We start from the raw sequence: 20759 nt of genomic DNA, 5'->3' as shown, positions 1-20759 counted from the left end.
ATATTGATCAGAGTTCCTATATAACCTATTGCCTTCCCCCGCCATCAAGGCTGTATCATGCAGTACCGTATACACAGTATATTCCTATAGAACAGCAAATGTTCGGCCAAGGGATTCATACTAAAAAAAAATTTAATGACACCTTTAGCAGTAAATAATGGCCTAGTTGGATGAAAAAAAATATTTTTTCCTTTGTGACAAGAATATACATGTTTCAAGAACTATAGATTTGTTTCTGCAGTGATGTGAAACCATCCTTATCACACACAATGGTTCTGGTTTGACTGAGCACAAGATGGTCTTGTAGTTCTCAGTATGTCATCAAATTGTTTCCAAATCTTCACATACCCTCATTTGCACTGGTTAGATTGTATCAGAGTGACTCACTCACTCCTCTGTTACCCTGCAATTGTACCTCATCAGCTGGGCAATCAAGATCAAGACATGGCAAAGGTCTGCCTTCTTGCAGTGCAGGTATCAGCCTATCCCTGAGCAGGTCCATTACATACTATCTTGAAATCTTCATGGACCATCCATCACAAACCTCGTGCAGAAACAAACCTTACGTTGCCTTTGCTAGTATCAGGGGAGTTTTCTAATTTAAAGAATGCAGTCAGTGTGCCAATGATAGAAAAGTAAGTCACATCTGAAGAGTTTTTCCTCATAAAGATTAGCTTGTCTATAAAGATTGTTGTATAATGAAGCAATATATGCAATCAGACTGTAAGCATATTTTATCAGTTAATACAACACTTGTCAGCCAGTAGAAAAGTGAATATTTTATGTCAGCTAACCATTTTTGTCAATTAATAATGTAGCTAATAAAATGTTTCCATCTCTCAGCAAGTGTTGATAAGATTCTCCTACCATTTTCCATTACATATTTGTGTGAACAAGCATTTTTACTTTATTCTTGTATTATTTTAAAATACAGAAATAAACCCAATGTGGAATCATTTAAGGCTATATTTAGCAGTAGGTGGCACCACAACGGACAGCATTAGACCTAGAGTTAGAAAGACAAGTTCAAACCCAACATAAGACATATTAGCTGCATCTTGAGGTCCACTGCTCTTTGGAACACATTCCATTCCCTCCTGTGTTTTCAAGTGGGAGAATAGTCTTGTTATTTTCATTTCTTTCCCTTTATATTAGAAGGTCTTTCTCCTGATTGCTTGCAGAATCTGTTTTCTCAACAGAATTGTTCAGTTTAACCACTATGTGTGGTTTGCAGCCTCAAGTTTCTTTTGGTTTGGCTTTTGTCTGGTTTTTTTTTTTTTTCTGAAGGCAATTTATGGGATTCTTTTGATTTACACTGTTTTCTGTGTTTAGAGGTTCTGGGCAGTTTCCTATTTCTTTCACTGTAGTGCATTAAGTTTTTTGTCATTCTTCAGAGAGACCTATGATCTTTGTCTCTTTGTATCCTACCTTCGGGAGCAGTAGGTTTTGCTTGTATAGAGAGGCGGCTTTCCTTTAATGCTTCTTCCAGACTGCCCTTTACTTCCACATATTTGCATTCCCCATCTGCTATCCTCTTCTCTTTCCTTGATGAGACTTGCCACTATAGATTCAAATTTTTCTGTCCTACCAATTATGCCTGATGTTCAGACCATAAATTCTGCTCTCACTTTACTTCTCATTTAAACAATTCAGGGACATTGTATCAACAGGGTCCTCTGCCTCATCAAGTGTAGAATCATTTTCCTTTGTGTTGAGATCCATATTCATAGATGCCTCAACTCTTTCCCTCTTTCCAGAGGCCATATTTCCTCCTGCTATTAACGTTTCCCTGTTGGTTATCTGCTTATGCTCAAGGTCTCTGAGTTTCTTTCTCCTTAGATTTTTGATTATTTCTGTCCTTTACCTTAATCTGCCCTGTTGCTCACTGCTGACTCCCTTCTCTTGAATGGAAGTTTCCCTGGGGATTGAATTTCAAAGCTTTTCAGCCTCTTCCCATGCTAGGCTATCCATGGTTCCCCAGACTCAGTTTCTGCCAAGTTATTGGGGGGGGGAAGGAAGAGGTAGACAGCACTGGCCCCAGATAGATTCTGGGTTCTTTTCTGAGGCTTAGTGGAGGGTCACACAGCTTTCCTCTCTCTCATCACAAATCTCAAACCGGAGCAGTTACTTCACTCCAGAGTATCCATCTTTTCAACCCTAGCAAACAGTTCTTCCTTGTTGGTAAGAACTGGGTCCAGAACATTGCTTCCTCCACTCTTTGAAGGAGAACATCAGAGAGGTCCAGAAATGTTTAGCTCCTCTGGATCTGGGAGAGCCAGGAAATGTCCAGAACTGATGTTCCCATCAGCACCGTGTCATTATCTCAGGTTTAGCTTGGGATGTGTCCCAGACCCCTCAATGTGGCACAGGAGAGAATGATGGTATTGGGGCTATCACTGAGCTATAAAACTGAAGCAAACCCAGCCTAATTCTATAACTCACGGAAATCTGAAGCAGTTTGGCTATCCTGTCTTGCTGAGAGTCCCAAGTCTGAAAACAGTGGCTTAATGACTCCAATGAGAAAAACTAAATAGATGAAGAAGACCTGCTGTCCAGACGAGGCTATCCCATCATTTCCCAGTCAGTAAGGATCACGAGTCTCGGCTGCCTTCCAGGCCAGGATTCTTCCCATTAGACCACACTGCCTATCTATGCTTCCCACGACTCTCCAACTAAATCACACACTCTAGAGTCATGTCATAAAAGACAATTTCGTGTATTTTTCAAATTGTACATAAAGGTTGGGCAACTGGGTTCTCTTCGTGGAAGGAATTTAGGGGCCCAGAAGTAGAAACGAATGCATTTGGGAAGCAAAGTGTCAGATATGATGCAAATGGCAAATAGGGACAGCATCGCCAGTCATCTGTATAACAATCGTTTTTCAACACACTCCCCAAAATGTGAGGAAACCTTAGCCTCAGCACTTAATTGCCAAGGTATTCAATTTTCCTTCTCCCTAAAACACACACACAAACACACACTTCTACTGTTCAGTTTAATGAATTTTAATTATTTTCTCTTACAAAAAGTAACAGACTTCAAAGACATGGGCTTGTGCATTTTTGGAGGCCTCTCAGCTTCACCTTTGAAGAACACATTCTTGGGCTACTGTAGCCAATGGAATTCCTGAGTATTTTAAGGAAAAATAGATTTACTTTTCAAGTCCTACAGAAAGGGGAATTGTTAGAATATAGAGAAACAAATCAGTCTTAAGAGGCAAGTATCACAAGCTTCCTCACTGCTCTGTTGTTCTTTAAAGCAAAGATCTTCTAAGCAAAAGCCGAAGACTGAGGTTTTCAGTCTGACTCTAATAAAGAAAATACATTTAGCAAATGGGAACTTCCCTGTTAGAAAAATTCAAATGGCACCATCTTTGAGGAACATTTTCTGAAGGGAGGAAGGATACTGTCTTGTTGCTATCTATAAGTACCAGCAGAAACTGTACCTGGCTAAGCCGCTTCCTTTTCAGCCTGGCTCCCTTAGCAGTGACCATAAGCAGCAGGCATCTCTCTGTCAGCAATAACTGTTGGGCCATCGTGGGTATACCACCGAGCTCACCCAAGAGATATAAGGGATAGCAACAGCCACATTTGTGCCTGAAGGTACCAGCTTCTCAGCAGTTTGCAAAGTGTGGTCCACTTACCTTGGTCAGCCCCAAGCTGGAATTGAAAGAAAAAAATACTAGGAATGGTCCAGTCAGTTTAGGCCTATAATCCTATAGAGTTGAAACATCTGCCTATCTGATGGGCACAGACCACATGACATGCACCATTACACAAGAGGGGGAAGGAAAGGATCAAGCACAAGCATGTCTATAAAGTCCTCCATGAAAAACCCCGTCACAATTCCAGACTTGTGCAGTTCTTCTTTTCAAATTCAGACAAGGAAAATTTGAAGACAAAAACTATTCCATGAACTCAGAGGAAGACTACCTGATGGGGTTTTGTTAGGTCAGCTCTGGAGAGCAGCAAGACTGCCAGCCTCCCACTGCCCCCAGGGAAGGGTTCTGCAAAACAAGGCCCAAAGCCATTCCTCAGCAGTGAAGATGCTGAAGAAAGTGCAAGTCATGGGGTGGCCCCTGGCATGGTCCTCTAGGCACAGGAACAGCAACAGGAGCTCTGCCCTTCACAAGACACAACCAATCTGCTTTGACATGCTGAGGTGCTACTTACTGTTTCGTCCAGTCTCCTCTCTCTCCTCTAGGGTGAATGAACACTACTTTCTGAAATGAAAAGACGCTGTTATTAAAAGTAGGCAAATTAAAACAATGCGGACCCTGCAAATTAACCGCGATGACAAAAGTGGAACCAGTTAGTGGTGAAGCTGTAGGATGGCAGGCATCCTAACAGACTATAGGTGAGGTTGTGTACCAGGCCAACTGGGATGGATTCGATTTGGTATGATCCAAGAAGAATGCCTACACTATTCATGCTCTTTGACCCACATGTCTATACAGATACACACACACTCCCCAAAACATTCATCATAAGGCTCTTCATGGCAGCAAAAACAGAGACCAAGTGGGTATCCATCAATGGAGATTAGCTGAAAAAACTGGGGTACAGAAATGTAAAGAGATATTATCATTGGTCAATGAAAACTGAATGAGGAATTCAGAGGAACATAGGGACTTCCCCACCCTGAACCATGTAAATGAAGATGACCTGGGTGGGTCACTGAAGAAGTGTTGTCATGAGCCCCCACCTCGCTTCTCCCTGCAGAGGGTAGAGGGCAAAGGGCACTAAGAATGGCGTACACAACATCTGATGCCACCCCTGTATTTGGTATTTCTGCTTACTCATTTTTCTTGGTTACAAAGGGTGGTTTAATGTAGGGAAGATGGGAATTTTTTTCCCCAGGAATGACCATAAGGTAAAAACAAAGATATTAATAAAAGATATTTTTGTAAAACTAAGTTACAGTTCCACGTGACCTGCTCATGTTGACCTCGAACACAACTGTCCCAGGTGTTAAATACATGAGTTTTGCTTTTGTGGACATTCTTTAAAGAGTGCCAGTGGTCTTTGCAGAGCCAGCCAAAGTTTGTTCAGCGGTGAATCGAGGCCAGCTATGTCTGGGACCGTGTGTGGAACAGCAGCCTGCCCAGCACCCCATGAGCCCTCTGCCTGCCCTGCCTCTTACCTGGTACAGGAGCTGGGTGATACACATCCTCCCAGGAATAGCTAGCTAAGTTCACAGGCTGGATTACCCAAGAATGGCACAGCAGCATGTCCAAGGTCATACGTTCTTCTGGATTAGGACGCAGGAGCTCACAGAGAAGGTTCAAAAGTTCTAGGGAGAACACAACAGGATCTCCCAACAGCGACCAGGCTTTCGTGCCTCCTGCTCCACAGCCCACTCGGGTCACCCAAGCCTAAAACCAGAGACCTTCTGGAGACCCCTAAGCCCCACCCCATGTCTCAGGATGTCACCAGTGATGGAGGAGAGCAGGGTGGATGCGCAGGAGAGTTGGTGGTTGAACTGGGGACGTCAGGGCAATGAACCACATATATGAGCAGGGGCCACAAGGCACGATGACTTGAGTAGACCAGACAAGCGGGCCATCCAGCCCACCCTTCTTGTTTTGAACAATGCAGCAAGGCAAGCTCTGGGACTTCAAAACTAACTTCAGGAGACTAAGGAGAAGCCTTTCATAGCCGTATTTCCCTTTAGTCACCTATTACAGAGCCATCATCTACTGTGTGATCAAGGCCCTTCTCTTAACCCCATGCATCTTTTCTTTTTTTTTTTTTCTGGAGGGCAATTGGGGTTAAGTAACTTGCCCAAGGTTACACGGCTAGTATTTTTTTGTGTGGGTGTTAAGTGTCTGAGGCTGGAACCAAACTCGGGTCCTCCTGACTTCGGGGCTGGCACTTCCCATGTATCTTCTCAGTCTGCATAAGCTCAGAGAAAAGGAATCCCATATATTTACCACCTCTTCATAAAGCACAACAGTGGGATTTCTGTAGAATTCTTGCTGGGAGGCAATGCTAACAAGCATGTTATAGGTTAGCTCAGGCTTTTTACTTATATGTAATAACCATTTTTGGAAGGACATGACTGACCGGCCCATAGAACATTCAGCATCAGCGTGATACCAAATCATGTTCTAATGGAATTTCTTTTACAAGTCACCAAACTACATGCTGAAGCCTCAAAGGATACTTTCAGCTCTTCTAGCGCCTGGTGAACAAATGTGCGTTCCTCTCCTCTCCCGGCCCCTTCCTAACATGACACGCTTCCATCTCATCCCCTCTCAGCATACACATTTCTAAGGTGAACAACACTAATTTCATGGACTTGTTCTTGTGGGGAAGGCTCTTCCTCACCTGGATTACAAGGGTGGCACTTCTGTGGCCACTCACTGGAGAAACTGCCCCTACATGTGGTCTCCCAAGCATCCCCACACACCCAGGATTTCCAACAGAGCTTCTCCCCATCCCCCCAACTCCTTGTTCTCCTTCCCATCCTTCTCAAGGGAGGTCCTGTTCTCAGGCTTCTCACATGCCCAGAAAGTACGAGGAGCTCATTTCCAGAGACTCATCTGAGGCGGGCAGCATGTGACATCTTAAGAAAGGACATTCCCACAACAAGCCCTGACCCAGCTCAGCCCATTCTGCCTCTAGCATCAAAAAGCAGAGAACTGTAGTGCTGGCCTCCAGGTGCATCTTGGCTCATTGCTTTTTGAGGACCACAATATTGGGGTGAGAGAATTAGAGGACTGGGGAAAAAGGAAGTAAGTGGACACTCCCAAGAAGGAGATAAAGAGGCTGACCACTCTGCAAGAAGAAAGAAAATGGAAACATGGACCCTCTTAAGGAAGGATTCATGATGAAATGAAAGGCACTTACCAGCTGAGACCGGAAAAGGAAGGTGAAGCACCGCTTCCAGGGCCTCATCCAGCTCATTGAAAGGATTCTCTTCAAACATTAAGGTATAGAGGGTCACCCCGAGGGCCCACATCTCCATCTCTGGTCCTTGGTATCTATTCAGAAATAAGCAGCAGTCAGTAACACGGGTGCAGATGTGTCCCAGCCATCAGAATACACTCCCTGGAGCTGACCCCGGGCAGGCAGGCCCTCCCCGGGCAGGCAGGCCTGCGGGAAGCTGCCTGCCAGTCACTGCTACCACACGCTTACTCCTGAACAACAGGAGCAGACACCCTCCAGACTGTCCTGTAAGAGGAATGAAGCAGGCTCTGTGAGCACGGGTTTTGCCCTCTAGTGTTCATTCATACCCTCTGTGGGAATGAAGAACATCTGCCGGTGTTATGCGTGCCATTCAGAGGGAGGACAGGAACCTAACCCAGGAGACGCTGGGCTCAGGGCAGACCCAGAATTCTGCCCAGTCTGCCAGCCTCTCACTGCCTGTGGATTCCTGGCCTGGATGGTCAGCTGGTACCTTGAGCAGCACTAGGATTTCCACAGACGATGAAGGGTGACCCTGGGGGAGCGCCTCATGAGGCAGGGCTCGATGTCTGTGGCATCACGGTAAGGCACATCACAGAATCAGCCTAACCCTCGAACATGTAACAGACCAAATTCAGAGGCGATGGTGACGTCCTCTCGGGCCCCCATAACCAGCCAGCAGCATGGGCACTGAGACAAGGGGGAGCCCGGCTGCGCTGGGGTACGTACGCGTGTCCCATGAGCACTTCTGGGGAGCAGTACTCGATGGTGCCACAGAAAGTGTAGAAGCACTTTCCAGGTTCCATATAAACAGCCGAGCCAAAGTCCACCAGCTTGATGGTGAAGTCCTCCGCAATGATGATGTTTTCATCCTTAATGTCCCTATGGATGATGTTCTGGGACTGGAGGTATGCTATTGCTGACACCACCTAAAGCACAGGTGGAGATGGGGGGTCATTCTCCTGCCCGGCCAGCACAGAGGAAGGGGCACCATGCTTAGCCTGGACCCTGCTCAGACCCGGCCCATCTGAAAGCCAAGGATGACGACTGCTCGTGCTCACAAGCCGGTGCCAGAGACGACGGCAGGGCCGGCCCCATCCCTGCTCCACAGAGGCAATGCTCTACACACCTGTGGAGGGGCCAGGGGAGTCACTGCCTCTTCCTCTCACAGGAGGCACATCAGGCCATTGTGTGAACTTGAACTAGCAATGAAATTGGGAAGAAAATCAGGGAAGTGGGGGGGGGGCGGTTTAAATGAATTCAAGTTTGAATTAGAAAACTAAAAAATCAAAAGCCAAGATGCATGGACACCTGAGAGAATCCTGAATATGCAGTTTTAGTCAATGTTACACTGTCCACACCATTTTCAAAGTTCCAAATAATAAAGATTCTAAGAATTCCCTCAAAATACAGGCTCCATTTTAGAAGTATGGTACAGCACAGTAGCTCTTACTTTGAGGAAGCAATGAATACCATACAGATATACACACACAGACATATATATCAGATGTGTAGGTGTGGGTGTGTGTATTTGTATGTATCTGTCTGGATGGTGTCTTTTGGTAATCATTTGGCTACTTTATGTGCGGACTATGTCTTGCACTGACGGAAAGGAGAGTTTTATAACACAAATGTTCTTTCGATTCTGTCCCCTCTCCTGAAGACCCCAAATCTTAAATGAGAAGATCAAGGCCCTTACTTTCTTAACACCCTTCTCTGCCTGTTAAGAAAGGGGGAGCTTCCAGATGCAAGAACTTTTCCCTCCCTGCCTTCTGAATGCTGGAAGGGCTCAGTGAACACTATTGGTCCGGACAAAGTGAAGACTATGTGGACACCGCTTGTCTGTGCTGCCACCCTCCACAGAAGCATTCAACAGATTAGTGAGAGGGGGCCTCCCAAACCACCCTCTCCGGCATGTACCCAAGCAGGAATCCCCTCTGCACTGCCCAGCACACGGTCTCCTAGCAAGGAGGCCCCTCTTCAGCCCTAACCGCTTCAGAATCTCTCTCCGTGGTGGTGCACACAACCCTCAGGAGGCCCGAGTCTGGAGACAATTACAGACCCACCCATGGACCCGGGAGCCCACCTGACCTCACACAGGCCAGCTCTCACTTGTCTGAAGATGTAGCTTGCCAGGGGCTCGTCCAGATTGGGATGGCTATCGATGAACGTGAAGAGATCCATACCCAACCCATGTTTCTCCATCACGAGCTGGAAAAATCCTTCATTTTCAAACACATCGATCACCTGGAAGGAAAGGAGGAGACCATCCCGTAACGATGCTCATCCTTCTGTGACTAAGGGTTTGTGTCACTGAGCCCTTTCCAACACCCAAGATAAGACCGCTGAAGCAGAGCTATCGGTCACACACCTTGATAATGTTGGGATGCTGCAGACGCCGGAGAATGGCGATCTCTCTCGTCACTTTTCCCAGCTCTGGGTCTCTCACCCAGCAATCCTCCAGCACCTTCTCCTTCCTAACAAACTTGACCACAACCTAGAACGAGAGCAGAGGGCACAAAGAACATCACATGCGTCTTCCCCCTTTCTCCCCATAAACCCACAGCACAAGGAAGCAGCCAGGCGCACGGAGTTGTTACTGTTCAAACTGCAGGCTTGTGACATTTGACTTATTTCTGAATTATCGTCACATACACACCCACACATATGAATATATTTTGGTATTTTGTCATTCAGTCATCTTTCAGTCATGTCTGACTCTTCATGACCCCATTTGGGGCTTTTTTGGCAAAATACTGGAGTGATCTGCCATTTCCTTCTCCAGCTCATTTTACAAATGGGGAGACTGAGGCAAACAAGGTTAAATGACTTGCCCAGAGTCATAAGTGTCTGAGGCTGGATTTGAACTCAGGCCTTCCTGACTCCAGGCCTGGCTCTCTTTCTACTGTACCACCTTGCTTACTGTATATGTGTGTATATGTGTACATATGAAATACATACAATATACATATAATACATCTATCAACAAGACAAATCTGTGCATCTACAAAAAGTCAGAGGAGAAGGCTAAGATACCGGAGACGCCTTAGGTTTCTTCACCCTTCTCCACCTATTTCCCTAGGGAAAAATTACTTCATCTCTATCCAAAACATATTAACCCTATTATGTCTGCAAAACCCTCTAAAAACTATTTTAGTTAAGTTTTCAAGCTGTTAAATCATAAACACTTGGCACTCCCCAAAAGGAAGCCAGTAATCTGGTGCTCGCCCTACCTGATTTGGTCCAGTATGAGCACCAGGAAGGTCCTGCATGACTTGGTCATGACCCAGACAGGAAACAGAAAGCTTCCTGGGGAGGCAAACCATTCCCGTTGTTCCTGAGCAGAGCACCTGTCTGCCCAATCGCTCAGAGGCCACAGAGCTGTATTCTCACCCATTTGGGAGAAGCTCAGAAGGCAGCACCTGGCAAGGCTCACAGATGATTCTGTCACACCAGCAGCCACGATGTGGGACCCACCCTCAACACTGACTCTGTCCGCAGAACCATTGTTTAAGTCTTCTGCTATTCACAGCCTATAGAAGGTCCTGGGGGTATCATTGCCCTCTAGTAAAACATCCACACAAATAAGTGATATTAAAAACCTTCCAGACTGCCCGCTGCCCATGCCATGCTGGCAGACCACCATCAAAGGACCTCAAAGAGTCATGCTGTGGGCAGGAAGCACCAGTACCAGGGGCACCAGGCAGAGAGGCCTAGGCCCACTCCACGCCCACCACGAGGGGCTTTACCTCCTGGCCTTCTTCCTTATGCTTAGCAATCCACACAAAGCCAAAGGCTCCACTGCCAATGGGTCTCAGGGTGACATAATGCTTTGAATATTCTCCATCATAAGCCTTCAGTCTTTCTAAGTCTTTACTCCAGGAGGATTCATCCAAACGGTCTTTGAGTTTTCTCATCTGGAACAGAACAAACAAGGCCCAGGAGGCCAGATGGTGAAGTGAACAAGCAATGGCCCAGCCCAGCCCGACCCAGGCCACCAAAAGAGCAGTGAATGACCCATTCCTTGGAGCGTCTGAAGCCACAATGCTCTCCAGGCTACAGAGAGAAGGATCAAGTCTGTCAGCACCAAAGCAGACACACTGAAAAGTCAACAAAAATTCTCTCTTGCCTCATCCCATTTGAAAAAAGGAAAGGAAAGGAAAGGAACATTCTTAGGCCAGAACGTACTCACGGTGGCAGGCCACAAGATGGACAGCACTAAGTGAGACGTAGGAGAGCCCCCACTCTTGGGACTGGCCCAAGAGGACTTCAGATACCTACTTCTCCCGAGCTGATCTTTGGCTCCTCGAATAAAGACTGAGATGAGGAGCACAAGCTGGAAAACAGAAATTGGGCCCTTCCTACTGAGCGATGGTTTTGGAAGAAGTCTTTCACTATCCAGCAGCAAAACAAATCTGCAGGTCCCTTTAACTCCACGTGCTTTATCTCAAACTGCACACCTAAAGGGGGAGGGGAGGAAACACGAGGACATGGAAGCATCAGACACCGTGTAAGGTAAGGGAGGAAGGGAGTATATAGAATGGCACAGCCAAGGCTGGGCTTCAGCAAGGTCAGGAAGCACAGCCCCCATCACAGGGCAATGTGACAGCATCAGCCCTGGATACCCCAGCACAGAGACCAGGCTGATCGTGGGCTGGTGACCAGGACTGAAGAGAGACACAGGCCAACAAGTGAGGTCAGTCAGTTGGTCAATAAACCTTAATTAAACTCCTACTATGTGCCAGACACTGTGCTATGCACTGGGGCTACAGCATAGGGCAAAAGATAGTCCCTGCTTTCAAGGAGCTCCCTGATGGAGGAGCCAACAGGCAAGCAACTTTGTACAAGCAAGCTGTCAGCAGGACACATGAGAAATCATCAACAGAGAAGGCACTGAAATGAAAACAGACTGGGAAAGGCTTCCCATGGAAGGCGGCATTCCAGCAAACCAGGGAAGCCAGGAGGGGGAGAGAAGGAGAAATATCCCCAGAATCAGACAATGGAGCATATTGTTCAGGGAATAGGAAGGAGGCCAGCGTCCCTGGACTGTACAAGGGAGAAAGGGGCAAGGAGACTGGAAAGGTGAGTGACAGGTGGGTTATGAGAGGCGCTTAACACCAAACGCAGGACTTGGTATGTAATCCTGGAGTTGATAGGGAGCCCCTAGTTTTACTGAGAGATAGGAAGAGAAAGGGGTGACCTAGTCAGACGCACATTTAAGGCAGGCAGACCCATCAGCAAGACTATTGGAAAAGGCCACCAAGGTGGCAATGCCAGAAGAAAAAAGGGGGCATGTGTGAGAGATGTTACAAAGGAAAATCAATGAGCCATGGTGCCATCTTGTATCTGGGAGGTGTGTGAAAATGAGAAGTCCAGGAAGACCCCTAGGTTGGTAGCCTGAGGGACAGGGAGGATGGGGGTACCTTCAATAGTAACAGGGAAGAGAGGAAGACGGGAGGGTGTTTTAGAGAAAGATAATGAGTTCAATTTTGGATATGCTGAGTTTCAGACATCAAGAGACACCCAATTGGAGACGCCCAAGAGGCAGTTAGAGACGTGAGGCTGGAGGTGAACAGAGAGGTTACAGATGGATAAGTAGCAGATTTGAGGATCATTGCCATAGACATGGGATCTGAACCCATGAGAGCAGATGAGATCATTGGGTGAAACAGTACAGGGAGAGAAGAGACGGTCAGGGCAGAAGCCTATGGGACACCTACAGCTGGCAAGAGGCAAGGGGGAAAGAGGATCTTCTCCCCTCACAATCACCATTTCCAGCGAGGTTTCCCAGGGCACACAGAAAGCAAGAAGCCCAACTCTTGGGGAATCTTTCCCCTATCTACAAGGAGGGGGCAATAACACTGTTCCCCTCCCCCTGTTTAGGAAAGGCGACAACCAATGCAGGCTCAGCACTATTTCCCAAGCGCTTTTAGCAGGTCAGTCACCAACGTGCCATGTGTGGCAAACAGCAAAACATCTTAGAGCTGGAGATGAATTTTCTATTTTCAGAGGATGAGGATGAACTAAGTTAAGTCACTCTGAGGGAGGAAAGAGGAGAAGAGAGATAATAATGGTGACGGGAAGGAAAATATAGAGGAAATAAATCAAGTCAGTGCAAATAAAAGTATAAGGGTAAATGTTCAAGAAGTCTTCTCTAAGCACCAAAAACCTTCCAACTTTTCAGAGATAAGGATGGAGGCTGGAAGAGGGGAGAGCAGAAGGAAAGTATTTTTATTCCAGACCTTAGGACATCACCAAACAACACAGAATGCCAGCATAGCACAGAATGTCCAAGCTCACAGACCATAGAACGTTAGAGAAGGGACCTTAGAACTTAATACAGAGCAAATCAGAACATGAGTGCTAGGAGGGCCCCTCCCAGAAGGGACCATCGTGCTCCAAGAGCTCTGGGAACTCAGAAGGTCCAACAAAACCGCCAATGCCTCTACTGTACCGAGGCTCAGAAATGGGTCTGCCAAGGGGCATCCTGAGACCCCCTTTCTTTCTAAGCAGGATGGGGGCTTAGTCAGACCCCTGCTACCCATGACCCGACATTTGGTTCCATCTCTGCTTCTGACTCACTATGACCTCAAGCAAGACCATTTCTTCTAGAGCCTCAGGTTTCCTCACTTGCAAAAGGAAGACACAGAGGACAATACTGGCACACTGGAGCTCAGTCCAAGCCTTAGCTCCCAATCTAGAATCTGACAGCCTATGACAGCTTGGACAAGTCATTTAATCTCTTGTAAGGAGAGTAGGTCTGAACTCTAAGCGTTCAAAATAGATGGCCCCAGGAAGACCCTGGCAGATACATTTGTGAAGACAAAGACTGGGAAAAACGTCATTAAGACTTCCACAAAGGCACCTGGAGTTCTCTGACCTCTGGCCCCAAAGCCTTTGTGGATACACATGCAGGGGTGAGGAAATTCCACCTCCCCACCCAATCCTTCCAAAAAGGCTTTGTAGAGCATGGCGTCATACTCTGCTGAGTATAACTGGAAAGAAAGATGGGGTGGACTGATGCTGCACCCATCCCGAAAGAGCTCAGGGATTTTACTGAATTATACTGATGAGGTATTCACAAAGTCAGCAATCTGGCTAGAAGTCATGTAGCACAAGACTCTGAACTGAGAAATGGCCTGAGCCTTTTGTGTTTCATCACAAGCCTAACTCTATCTTCATCGTTCCAAGTTCCCCAGAAAACACGACTTTTCTCCCACCTGATGACACAGATCTGTTCCAGTCTCAGGAACCAGCTAAAACAAGACAAAGAATTCACAGCTACATCTCTCCAGCTTAGACAGCTCAGTAGCTACACTTTCTATCACCAGTACATAGTACAAGGACTGGGCATTTGGATGAGAAATAAATTCTTGCAGGATTCAACTGTTGCTATATCCACTTTGACTTTACTCCCCAGTTACAGGGTAAATGGCCAGGCCCCCTACCTTATGTCCTGGCCCTATCTTATCTCTCTTGCCTAAGTCCCAGTTTGGGGACCCTACCTCCTACCCCAATTCCTCAGCAATCCTCCCAAGGATGGAGGCTTGTCCCTGAGTAACAGCCCCCTGCGGTTGGGGTACAAACCCCAACAGCCCAGCAGCTCTGACACAGACTGCTTGCCAAGACCTCTAACCAGAGCCCTGCCCCTAGACACCAATGCCCTGCCATACACACTCACTCTTCAGTGTAGTCTCCACAGACTGGCCTTGACATCTAGGATCTGGGGACAGATTTCCCTGGTGGTGGGTCATTTTAAGTTTGGTCCAGTGCACAGCCACCTTATCACAGTACACATCATATATGCATACCAACATCTGCACATTGTCTACCTCATTTGAAACAGAAATTTCTTGAGGGCAAGGGACACATTCTGTGCCCTCCTTTGCATTCCCAGCACTTAGCAGAGTACCTGGCACAGGGGTTTTATAAACACTTGTTGACTGACAACTAATATGCCATTAGTTGGTAATTCATGCTTGTTGAGGAAAAATGGCTTTCTGATGTTCCATTTATACTCCCTAAACTGGAAATCATTCAGCACATTACTCCCCAGACTGCCCACCCTCCTCTCAGCCCCCTTCATCTTCCAGACAGCCCCAGGGGACTTGAGGGACCTGAAGGAAAAGTCTAGTGGGAACCCACTATGTCGCTATCATTCTGCAACCTCAGTGTGCCTTGGGTGCTTCTCAAGGTTTGAGTCATCAGTTGACATGAGACTTGGGAACCCCAGAGGTCAGAAAAGAAGAAGGGGCAAGGGAATCAGCATTTCTTTATAGATGTCATCTTATCTGATCCTACAACAGCCCTGAGAGGCATTAGTATTGTCCCCATTTTACAGCTGAGGAAACTAAGACACAGGGAAGAGCATTTGCCCAGGACACATGGCCAGGAAGTGTCTGAAGCTCTGAACTCCAGTCTCCCTGACTCTGGGCCCAGTGTGCTGTCCATAGCGTCACCCAAAGCCAAAGAGAATAACAACCCTCAACAAAGAAAGGGGTCTTAGCCTGGTCATTTGTGACCCCAAATACTCTTGGAAAATCTTATTTCAAATATATGCTTTGTGTCTTTCATTTCTGTAAGAGAGTTGCTGACTCATTTAGGAAGTGTTTGCCATTAAATGGTAGGAAAAGTATACCAGAGGACAGCTAGGTGGCACAGTGAATAGAGCACCAGCCCTGAAGTCAGGAGGACCCGAGTTCAAATCTGACCTCAGACACTTGACAGTTAACTAGGTGTGTGACCTTGGGCAAGTCACTTAACCCCAACTGCCTTGCCTTCCCCCCTCCAAGGAAAAGAAAAAAGGAAGGACCAGAGAATCCTATGATCTCTTCTATCTCTCACAAGTCCCTATCAATCCTCAACTAAGTCACTAACCATTAAACTAAGTTCTAATACCCTTTAAACATCTCCACTGAGCTGTTCCATCAGCATCTCAAACTCAACATACCCAAAATAAAAGTCATTGTCTTTGTTCTGAAGTCTTCCCAACACCCAATTCAGCGCTCCGACAGCATCCGGCCTTCAAACTGAAGCTTTGGCTTCAGCGGACTTCACTGCTTATCCCACTTTTAATTTAATTAAACATTTATCTATTAGGGATGAGCCAGGTACTGTTCTAGGCGTTGGGGATCTCTTCCCCAGGGAGCTTCTACTCCCCATTGATGAAGCCTAACATGTACAGCGAAGTCAACACAAGATCAAGTTGGCAGGAAAAGTCCTGAGAACTGGGGGAATTAGGAGAGGCTTCTTTCCTGGAAGCTAGGACCTGATCGAAGCCTTGACAAAAGCACCAGGTATGTTTTTGTTACCCACCTTTTTATCACATGAAAGATTTCGAGAGATTGGGATGAAAAGGAAGTGAATTCCAGACATCTAGCAGCTGAGATGGAATCCCCAGTCAGGTGTTCTGGATGCCAAGTCCAGAGATATGCCTACTATGCCAAACTGTCTCTCAGAGGCACAATGAGTGGAGGGTTTAAAGCTATAGAGGAAGGGGAAATAGGTTCAAATAAAGACAGGGCCACTGTGAAGGGGAAGGGCATAAACATTCACCTCTACCTCCTATGCACCAAGCACTTTACAAACAAGTGTGACCTCATTAGCCCCGGGAGGTAGGTGCTGTTCATATCCTCATTGTACAGTCGAGGAAACTGAAGTAAACAGAGCTTATGTGACTTGTGAGGATAATTCATGTTGAAAAGGTCAAAATATTCAACTTTTATTTCGTTCCCTTTCTCTTCCAAAGAGAATCATCTTTGAACTGGAATGGATAGGAGATAAGTGGCTCACAGGGAGCTGAAACTTAAGATGGCCAATGGACCACAACTCTACCAGGCGCTGTGCCAGACACTGAGCACACAAACGCCAATAAGGAAATGCTCCTTCCTCTCCTGGAGCCTACAGGCCACCACGAATGGCAGAGCACACCGGATCTTCACCAAGAAAACCCCAAAGGGGGTTACGGAGAGTCGGACACGACCACAGAGACTGAACAACAGAGCCAATGAGGACATAAATCGATGTAGATTCACAGAAGAATCAATACGGAGAGTTAAATACAAGGTAGTTTACAAGGGAGAGGCCTAGCAGTTGAAGAGGTCATGAAACCCTTCACGGTGATGCTTCAGCTGCACACTGAAGAGAGGGATTGTACAAGGCAATGGAGAGGAGGAAGGGCATGGGGGACAACCTGTGCAAAGGTCCCAGAGGCTGGAGGGGAGTGTTCTGGATGAAGGTCAGAAAGAAGCCCATCTGGCTGGACCACAGAATGTGGGAAGCTGAAGAATGGCCAGTGAGGGTGGATCAGCTCACAACTCCACCAACAATTAGTGTCTATTATTATTGCCCACTCTGGAGAGTCATCTGGAACTCTGCCCAAAGGGCTATGAAAATGTGCAGACCCTTTGACCCAGCAATGTCACTTCTAGGGCTGGATCCCAAAGACAGCACCATACAAGTGGGAACAGGACCCACATGTACAAACGTACTGATGGCAGCTCTTTTTGTGGTGGCCAAGAACTGGAAAATGAGCAGATGCCCATCAATGGGGGGATGGCTGAGCAAGCTGCGGTATATGAATGTGATTGAGTTCTACTGTGCTATAAGAAATGAGGAACAGGAGGACTTCAGAGAAACCTGGGAAGACTTACATGAACTGAAGTTGAGTGCAATGAGCAGAACCAAGAAAACACTGTACACAGGAACAACCACAGTGTGTGACGACTGACTTTGATAGACTCAGCCCCTCTCAGCAATGCGAGGTCCTAAAACAACTCCAAAAGAGTCACGACGGAAAATGCCATCCACATGCAGAGAAAGAGCCATGGAGTCGGAATGCAGAGTGAAGCAGTCTATTTTCTTTTTTGGGTCTTTTTTTTTTTTGTGGTTTCTCCCATTCGTTCTGATTTTTCTATACAACAGAACTAATGTGAAAATATGTTTCATAGGAATGTATATAGAGAGCCTATATCAGACTGCATGCCATCTTGGGGAGGGAGGGGGAGAAAATTTTAAACTTATGGAAGTGAATGCTGAAAAATAATATTGATTAATAAAGAAAAAATGCTCTAAATCACTATTGATTAGAGAAATGGAAATTAAAACAACAATTAGGTACCACCTCACACCTATCAGATTGGATAATACGGCAAAAAAAATGTAAAATGATAAATGTTGGAGACGTGTGGGAAAATTGTTAACACTAATGCATTGTTGACGGAGTTGTGAACTGATCCAACCATTCTGAAGAGCAATTTGGAATTATGCCCAAAGGGCTACAAAAATGTGCACACCCTCTGACTCAGCAATACCACTACTAGGTCTGTATTCCAAAGAGATCATAAAAAAGGGAAAAGGACCCACATGTGCAAACACACTTATAGCAGCTCTTTTTGTGGTGGCCAAGAATTGGAAATTGAGGGGATACCCATCAGCTGGGAAATGACTGAACAAGCTGTGGTGTATGAATGTAATGGAATGCTATTGTGCTATGAGAAACGATGAGCAGATGGACTTCAGAGAAACTTGGAAAGACTTACATGAACTGATGCTGAGTGAAGTGGGGAGAGCCAGGAGAACATTGTACGTAGTAACAGAACATTGTGCAATGTTCAGTTTTTATGGACCATTACCCCCTTATTCTTGGAAACCATGCATTTGTTAGAACATCCAAAGATTCTATTAGCCTTCTTTGCTGCTGTATCACACTTCTGACTTGTAATCCACCCAAACCCCCAGATCTTTTTCAGACAAATGGCTCTCTAACCAGGCCATCCCCCAACCTGTCCTTGATGATTGTTTGGTGACATCATCAGCTCCTATGGACTCAGTTACCACCTCTACACCTATGATTCTCAGCTCTACTCAGCCCTAACCTTTCTGCTCACCTCCAGGCTCACGTCTCCAACTATCTTGAATTAGATATCCCACAGATATCTTAAATGTAACATGTCCAAAAATGAACTCGTGTTCTTATCCCCCCCCCAAAAAAAAACCTTCCCTCTTCCCAGCTTCCCAATGCCTGTTGAGCGTACCACCATTTTCCCAGTACCCAGGCCCAAGAATTAAGGATCACCTTTGATTCCTTACTCTTTCTCATTCCCCACACCACCACCCACCCAATCAGTGGTCAAGTCCTGTCATCTCTACTCTCATAACATCTCTTCCATATGCCCTCTTCTCTCCTCTGGGCCTCTGAGGGAGACAACACAGAAAAGAATTTGACTCTACAGAAGTTGGAAAAGTTTTTAAGTACTAAGAATGCAGCAGCAGGGTTAATAGCAAGGCCCAGGGAGCTTTAAGAAGTCAGAAGAATGTTGTAAAATCAACATTCTTTAGATACAATCCATTAATAAGCACATAATCTACCTAAATGTGCTATGATTCCACCTATGTTTGGCCATCTTGTTCACTAAAGTATCATCAGATTGTGAAATGCCTTGTTAAAATTCAGAAATGCTTTAGTCACAAAAATTTCCTTGATCTACCCTCAAAATTTCTTTAAAAAAAATACAGTACAAAAGTATTATGACAAGAGGAAAGCACTACAGAGATCTGAATTTAAGCATAAGACACGAACTTGCTTGGGAAATCAGAGGAAAACACATGGGTAAGACTAATAAACATCAGCTACTGAAGGGTGAGAGTTAAGGAACAATATGCAGAAAAAAAAGCTCTGTGAGCATTAAAGGGACCCTGGGCAGGGAGGTCTTCACATTCCAGGCCGTCAACTGTAAACGTACCAACTTAGACTTAGACTTAATGCATAGTTTAAAATCATACATTTTACAAAGGTAAACAGAAATCAGAAATACACTAGTGAATCCTTTTCACCAAAATTACTAGATTTTTAAAACTCATAAAGAAATTATTACAACAAATCCCCAAATTTTATAGACACACTAATGTGGTAGCATCCAAATAGAAATGTGAAGCCGCTTAAAGCTGGTGATAGCAGTTAAAATTGAAGAATTAATGCAAAGCAAGTAGTTAGGCCTGTTCTCTCAAATCCCTTTGATGTACTCACTGAGTTTGGCCCCATCTTTGTGATTACAGGTCCCAGGGTAAGTGCCTTCCACGATCTCCATTTGGAGGCTAAGTCTGGGCATCTGCTGCCTTCCCATTTTCACAGGGGTGGAGGTTGCTTGAGCATTCAGTGTCTGGTTTTCTAATGAGTCTTCCAAGGGATCCACATTATTGTATTTCGAAGGGCTATGGGCTGAAAAGCTGTCCTCTGGTGCTGATCCTTCCTGGCTGTCCTCTGAGGCATCCAACTTCTGCCCAGCCATATCTGGGGTCTCCCCATTGGGTGGAAGTGTCGTTTGGGAATACAAAGTACCAGGGAATTGATCTTTACCACCATAAGCAGAGGAGTTCACGTCATCATCTGTGACTCTAGTAACCACTGGGGGCCCTGACAAAGCACGTTCTTTTGGATCGGAATCAGGGAAAGAAGCTGCTCCGTTGGCATTTTCCAAGACCCTTGATTGAGAAGGGGATTCTCCCACTATAACAACTGAATTCCGCTGTTGGCTTTTTGAGTCTTTTTTCGACTGAACATTATGCTCCTTTTTTAAGATGCTAATTATGCTTTTTTGACTCTGCACCATCCCTGTCTCTGCAGGTCCCTCCTCAGAAGCTCCCATAGATGAGGGCTGTTCCTCTGGCGCAGGCGGACTCTCGGCAGTGGCATTACCCATGCTGAAGACAGTAACATGGATTACAGTCACATCACAACCAACAAGAAACAAAAGTAAAAGAGTATGCCATCTGCTATCTCAACTGTGCTAGAGAGCCTGGCTGTCTCTACCAAAAATCTCGGGCTTTATCAAAGGAAGAAATGGTTCATGG

The 20759-nt window shown here is 45.9% G+C and overlaps 1 protein-coding gene across 8 annotated transcripts in view; it reads right to left on the bottom strand.

Annotated features, from left to right (window-relative positions):
* Positions 1-2981: 2981 nt before the first annotated feature.
* The window catches only part of PASK (PAS domain containing serine/threonine kinase), a 64016-nt gene continuing 46238 nt past the window's right edge, over positions 2982-20759 (bottom strand). For 5 of the 8 annotated variants that reach the window (XM_069083380.1, XM_069083379.1, XM_069083386.1 and 2 more), the window contains 10 exons: positions 19936-20609; positions 11190-11368; positions 10658-10825; positions 9280-9405; positions 9021-9155; positions 7638-7837; positions 6852-6985; positions 5143-5292; positions 4173-4222; positions 2982-3659 (listed from right to left, as the gene is read on the bottom strand). In XM_069083380.1, the coding sequence (XP_068939481.1) occupies positions 4200-4222; positions 5143-5292; positions 6852-6985; positions 7638-7837; positions 9021-9155; positions 9280-9405; positions 10658-10825; positions 11190-11368; positions 19936-20609 (1789 nt within the window). In that variant the 3' untranslated portion in view covers positions 2982-3659; positions 4173-4199. The remainder of the gene's footprint in view (positions 3660-4172; positions 4223-5142; positions 5293-6851; positions 6986-7637; positions 7838-9020; positions 9156-9279; positions 9406-10657; positions 10826-11189; positions 11369-19935; positions 20610-20759) is intronic. The other 3 variants (XR_011167432.1, XM_069083382.1, XM_069083383.1) reach the window with 3 other exon arrangements.

This window comes from Petaurus breviceps, unplaced genomic scaffold, assembly GCF_028583685.1.
Source record: "Petaurus breviceps papuanus isolate PSGF00001 unplaced genomic scaffold, PetGlider_PUasm1.0 173, whole genome shotgun sequence".
Lineage (NCBI taxonomy): Eukaryota > Metazoa > Chordata > Mammalia > Diprotodontia > Petauridae > Petaurus > Petaurus breviceps.
The sequence above is the reverse complement of the archived record's forward strand: the minus strand, read 5'-3'. Positions and strand labels throughout refer to the sequence as shown.